The 5,766-nt window shown below is 51.6% G+C and overlaps 1 protein-coding gene across 1 annotated transcript in view; it reads left to right on the top strand.

The window, feature by feature from the left end:
- Positions 1–6: 6 nt before the first annotated feature.
- Positions 7–5,766, top strand: part of ankrd50 (ankyrin repeat domain 50) — a 27,037-nt gene continuing 21,277 nt past the window's right edge. Inside the window, exon 1 of the mRNA XM_017417517.3 lies at positions 7–2,106. Within this exon, the coding sequence (XP_017273006.1) occupies positions 1,628–2,106 (479 nt within the window). The 5' untranslated portion in view covers positions 7–1,627. The remainder of the gene's footprint in view (positions 2,107–5,766) is intronic.

Raw genomic sequence — 5,766 nt, 5'->3', positions numbered from 1 at the left:
TGTGTGTGTGTGTGTGTGTGTGTGTGTGTGTGTGTGTGTGTGTGTGTGTGTGTGTGTGTTACATTTAACTGCATGCATTCTTAAAAAAAGACCCCCCCCTTAAAGGTGTAAAAACCCGTATCCTGTGTGAAAATGGGTGAGGTTTGCACTGGGCTCCATGTTTTCATGGTGTGTGTGTGTGTTAAATGTTTTATTTTTTCCCACATCATGGCTGAACTGTTCAGTAGGAGTGTAGTTAAAGTGCGGCCATTAATTTCTAATTTAACCCCCTTTTTTTAAGGGTTATTTGAAAGGCGCTCGCTGCAAAGCGTGGATGTCCAACAGAAACCGGTCCCAAGTGGTCCAGTTTCAACGGGTTCTGGAACGAGGGTACGCGCTCAATGTAAACACTGAGCCGAAACAAACCCCGCCCCCCTCGTGGAAGCTTAGCACGCTTTCGGTGGCGTTGTGACCTGTCCGATCTTCATCAGATACCCTCGGCTTCCGTCGTCTGAGGCGAAGAGAAACGGCGGTGGGGGGAGGTCCGGTTATTTGGACATGGACTGTTTGGGATTTAAAGCCAGGAAGAAGAAGTGGATCGCCCGGATGAGCTGGACCGAACTGCCGCCAGGTTCGCCAGCTGTGAGGTGGGAAAGGAAAGGAATGCCTGTCACCCGCCGCTGCCCGTCGGGGTTGTAAACTATCGCCTCACGTGGAGGAATGTTGGCGTTGGCGCGCATTCGGCCAAACCTTTGAAAGATAACGTTACACAAGTTGTTTGAGCCCAATGTGCGTTAAATCGACCGAGTTATCGCCATCTCTCTGCTGTTGAATCTGACGGCCATCTTGAACTGTGTTGCCTCCGAACCATAGTCGTATGTAGCGGCACGTCTGATGACTACTTCCTGCTGCTTTCCGTGAAATGGTTGGTGAGATGAAGACCGACAGACGCCACAGTTTGTCAGTTGTAGATGTCAGCCCAGTTATTAGGTCGAACTAAAATCCATCCCTTGGTTCATGAGATATTTTGCTAACAGAACAGACTGATGAAGATGCGGTGGTTCGTGCCTTCTGCTGGGGCGATAACAAGGTTCGCTTGTTAATTTTGCCGCTCGAATGTTTTGATTTTTGACTTCTGCCGTCTCTTCCTTCCAGGGGAGGATCCCGGAGCCGCGGAGAGTGGCCCCGCGGCGGCAGCTTCGCCCGCCCGGACCTGATGGGGAGGCGCTCCTTGGTCGGCGGCGCCTGAAGCGCGTCGGTTGGAGGCACACCGTGGAACCGCACCGCGCTGCGACCCGAGCCGGCCGGCTGCCATGCCAAAGCAACATGCGCGCGACACCGAGGAGCACGCGGCAGTGGGGAAAGCTGTGGAAAAAGCTGGTGGAAAATCTACGGTTTGAGCAGTGATGTCGATCTTCCTCTTTTTTTTATTTTTGACCTAGATATCCTGTAACGCTCCACAGCTCCGCTCAGAAGAGCTGCGTTCTCTCGTTTTTTAATTATTTTTTTTGCGACAAAGACATTAGAAGTGCACGCTTGCAGCTGAGGATGGATGTTCAGATTGGCTGGAGTTGAGAGCATGTGGGGCAGAACGAGGGGACCCCTATGAAGAGGAGGAAGAGGAGGAAGCAGCAGCGTTAGTTCAAAAATGGCCCAAACCAGTTTGCTGCAGGGGAAGCGCTTTTACTGCCGGGAGTGGGTCTTCCATAAGATCCAGCACTGCCTTCAGGAGAAGACCAACAACCTGAGCGGTGCGGCCAAGCAGCCCCCGCCGCTGCCCGTCCCCGGCGCGCCCCCGCCGGGATCCGCCAAGCCCGCCGGCTCCTGGGGCGTGCTGCTGGTGGGCGGGCCGGGCAGCGGGAAGACGGCGCTGTGCACGGAGCTGCTGTGGCCCACCTCGGCCCAGGGGAGCCAGCGCGGCCTGCACCAGCAGGGCGTGGCCTTCCACTTCTGCCGGGCGGACGACTCGGACACGCTGTGCGTCGGCGGCTTCGTCCGCGGCCTGGTGGCTCAGATCTGCCGCGGCGGCTTGGTGCCGGGGTACGAGGAGAAGGTGCGCAGCCCGGCCGCGCAGAGCGCCCTGGAGCCCGGAGAGTGCGAGAGGAACCCGACGGAGGCATTCAAGAAGTAAGAACACGCTCGCTCACACACACATGCTAAACAACACCCACAGATGTTTCCGCACATCTGGAGGGCCAGAGTTAAGGAACGCATGTGGGCAGGACTTCAGATCAGTAGATTTTTAGTTTTTATAGATTTGTCTGAACGCTGAGTTCTCAGCGTTTTCCTGTTTTTTATTTTCCTTCATGTTTCAGCTGTTCTGACAGAGATCCCCCCCCCATTTCCTTCAAAACAATTTTCTTTAAAACCTGCTCTGTTTTTGTTTTTTTATGCTGCTTTCCTTTATTTACATACATTTAACTGGAATATTTAGACTCCTTTCTAGCCGTTCCGGGCGACGATGGGAATCCCTGAATTGGTTTGGTGCAGAAATGTAAAAACAAAGCCAGCACCTCCTCCCCTCTCTTCCTGCTGTTCCCACCTCCTGACCCTGATGCTCCCTTCCCCCCGTTTTTATTCCTGCTCCAAAGCTCCACCTCAGCAGCCGCTCCTCTTATTTGATGTCGTGGTTGTGTCGGTTTGTTGGTCGTCCCCTCCTCCTCCTCCTCCTCCTCCTCCTCGGTGCGGCGTGCTGGGTGGGACTGTCCCAGCTCGGCCTCTGATTCACCGACGGGTCAGATCGGGTTGGTTGTTTTTTTTTTTCAGTTGCAGCCGAGCTCAGGTTGCCTGGTGAGGCATGAGCTGAGTCAAGACTCAGACGACATGCACGTGTTGAGCTGTAGTTCAGCAGGTCCGCGGGCGTCCGGCGGCACGCCTGGGCACCCGCTGGGGTCAGGGTGGACCGTAGTTGTCAGCAGAGGCTTTAAACGGAGCTGTGTGACTTGTCTGCACGGCGTAGGCCGGGCCGTCTGTGTAACGCAGGAATGCATCACAGAACACACACACACCATCTGGTGACACTTACTGCACCGTCTCAACATCATGCAGTTCAAACGCTCAGGAAGGTAAATCAACCTCCACGCTCCTCTTTGTCATCTGCTCGTAATCGTACGGCCCCCAAACTGAGGACTCTGACTCCAGTTTGATCCCCCCGGGATAAAAAAATAAAAATAAAAACCAGTTGAGACGTAAACGGGGACTGAAACCTGTCCCTTCAGCTCCCGCTCTGCATCGTTCTGAACGTCGAGAGCGTTTTACAGATGCCCGTATCTCCGCCGTGCAGATTGTTTGAAAGGCTCCCTCGCTCTCCAAGACGCCGGCGAGTTCCCAGGAAGCCGAGCTCGTCGGTTCCATCCAGCAGAGAAATGTGAAGAAGTCGAGCCAGCGCGGGGCCACGGGAGAGCCTAAAACTTTACGGTTATCTCAGGATTACGACCGCTGACTCACCCCAGGAGTAAAACCTCGCAGCGGGGCGCTGGGCTTGTTTTTATCCCAGCTGTTTCAGGCCTCCACGGGCCGGGCCGAGCCGAGCCGAGCTGGGCCGAGGTTCTTGTTTAACAGATTTTTCTTCACCCGGCCCCTTCCAGCTGGGGTTCTTAAACAGTGAGCGACCGAGAGGCCCAGAGGAACACAAACAAGTCAGTTTGTTGGTGGTAATCGGCGCTTTGGTGTCGTTACGGCGGAACAGATGTTGACTTTCTGCAGCCGGATGGTCGTAGTTGAGCCGTTACGCCCTTCTGATCTGAAGGGGTTTAAAAACTGAATTTCGCCCTTTTTTTGACGGCTCTTACTCTGTGAATTACTTGCATTTTATTTATTTATTTATTTGTTTTATTGCCGTTCTTTTGTGTAACTGAGAACAGCTGTGCTAAAAGAAGCACAGCTGCCCATTAAATGGCGTCAGAATGTTCGGTTTGCAGATGAATCTGCAGAAACCGACAGTAAACGTCTTACCTGACGTTAGATGTTCAACAGAAGGAACGTTTCTGTGGAAACGTAATCATCGTGGGGGTGATTGAAATAAAAGGAACTAACTAACCCAGCTGTGTTAGTGATAAAGAAACCTTTTCAAACGTGTGGTTTGTGACAATAATGACTTTAGAAAAGCTGTGAAATAAAAACCTCCTCAAGGCTTCCTTTGATTCTACTGAAGACTGGTAACAAAAAAAAAATCAGGCATATTTGCAACAAAATCTGAATTATGACAATCATCCTGAAGGGCAGTTTTCCTGCTGGGTTGTTGTTTGATTGAATGAAATATAAAAGCAGCTGAACGTGAGGACCTAAAACGTCTTCTGTGATCATAATAAACCGAGTCGGTCTCAGATTTTATCATCCAAACATCTGCAGACGGCAGCAGAGCTTCGACTTCAGTGACTTTAAGGTTCAGATGGAGCTCAGAGCTGACTGAGCACGGCGAAAATATGAATTTATTTCTCAAAAATTACTCGTTTGCCTCAAACATCCGAGTCCGAATGATTTAACACGATCAGCTGAAACGCTGTGCAACATTAAGCTGCCCTGAAATCATTTTATTTTGTTCAGAACAATAATAATAAATATATTTAGGGAAGATTCTTGTCTTGAAACCTTGAATACGGCGTGTTTCAGACAGAAGCGAGACGCCGCAGCCGGCCGGAAACAGGAAGTTAAACATTTGTGTCGTCTTTAGGCTCCTGGTGATGTTTGATGTCGGCTGTGATGAAGCCACACCTTCGTCCTTTTCTCTCATCAGGACAATCAGAACCAGGTCTGGGTCCAGTCAGACTCTGTCAGATTGACCCAGAAACCTGACCGGCGGTCTGAGCCGTCCTTTGTGACGTTGATGTTTGCGACACATCGTGCGGTTCTGCTCACAGTTCTGTTCGGACTGACGGGTCGGACCTGAAAGAAGCAGAATATCTTTGCTTCACTTCATTCAGACAAGATGGTGGAACAACCTGAGGTTCTGTGGACGTGGACGTCCATCGGCGCCGTCTTACCGCCTTTCCTCGGTGTCTCGGCAGCTTCGTGTTTCGTCCCGTTATAGCGCGGGAACGGCTGTGTTCGTACGTCTCTGACACGGGATGATCACGTGTCGTGGTTTCATCCACTGAATGTGTCGCAGTGACGTCGCTGTCTCGACGCTCCTCGGAACGTGAGCGGTGAATTTGTGTTCGCGTCGACTTTAATCTGCCGAGTTTCCTCTGAAGAACTCTGATTGGAGAAAAGAAAAGCTCGCGACGAGCTGTGTTCACAGTTTGACTGAGAGGTGTTGGTTTCAGCCTAAATCTCTGTCAGTCGGTCCATCTTCTGTAACATTCTGGCCCTTTTCCCGTCCTGACAGTAACGCGATGCGTTCGCCGCGGAGCTGCAGATAAAAGGCGGTTTCAGCTTTCGGCTCGCCTTTCTTCTGCTCGAAGCCGACCTGCAGCGACTCGTCTTCAGACAACCAGCCTGAAACTTTGGCTTCTTTGACGGTTCGAACGAGTCAACTGCACCAATCATTTCTGACGAGTTCAACGCCACAGACGTTCCGACAGTTCCCTAGGTGGGATTAAGCCAGCGTTCAGGGGGTTCTGCTGCTGGAAACAAGGAACGACTCGGGTTTAAATCTGTGAAAGGACTCCATCTTTCAGGGCCTTCGGTGTTTTATATTCATTATTCAGCGCAACCGAGGAAGAAGCTGATCATTCACATGAGAGTTTCTTCTAAAAGTGTTGCTTTTCAACAGCCTGGATCACACATTTCTTTCTAATGTCAAATTTTCCACATTGATTTACCCCCCCCCCCCCCCCCCCCCCCCCC

Source organism: Kryptolebias marmoratus, linkage group LG9 (assembly GCF_001649575.2).
Source record: "Kryptolebias marmoratus isolate JLee-2015 linkage group LG9, ASM164957v2, whole genome shotgun sequence".
In the NCBI taxonomy this organism is placed as follows: Eukaryota; Metazoa; Chordata; class Actinopteri; order Cyprinodontiformes; family Rivulidae; genus Kryptolebias; species Kryptolebias marmoratus.
This window is presented reverse-complemented; position numbering and strand designations above follow the sequence as displayed.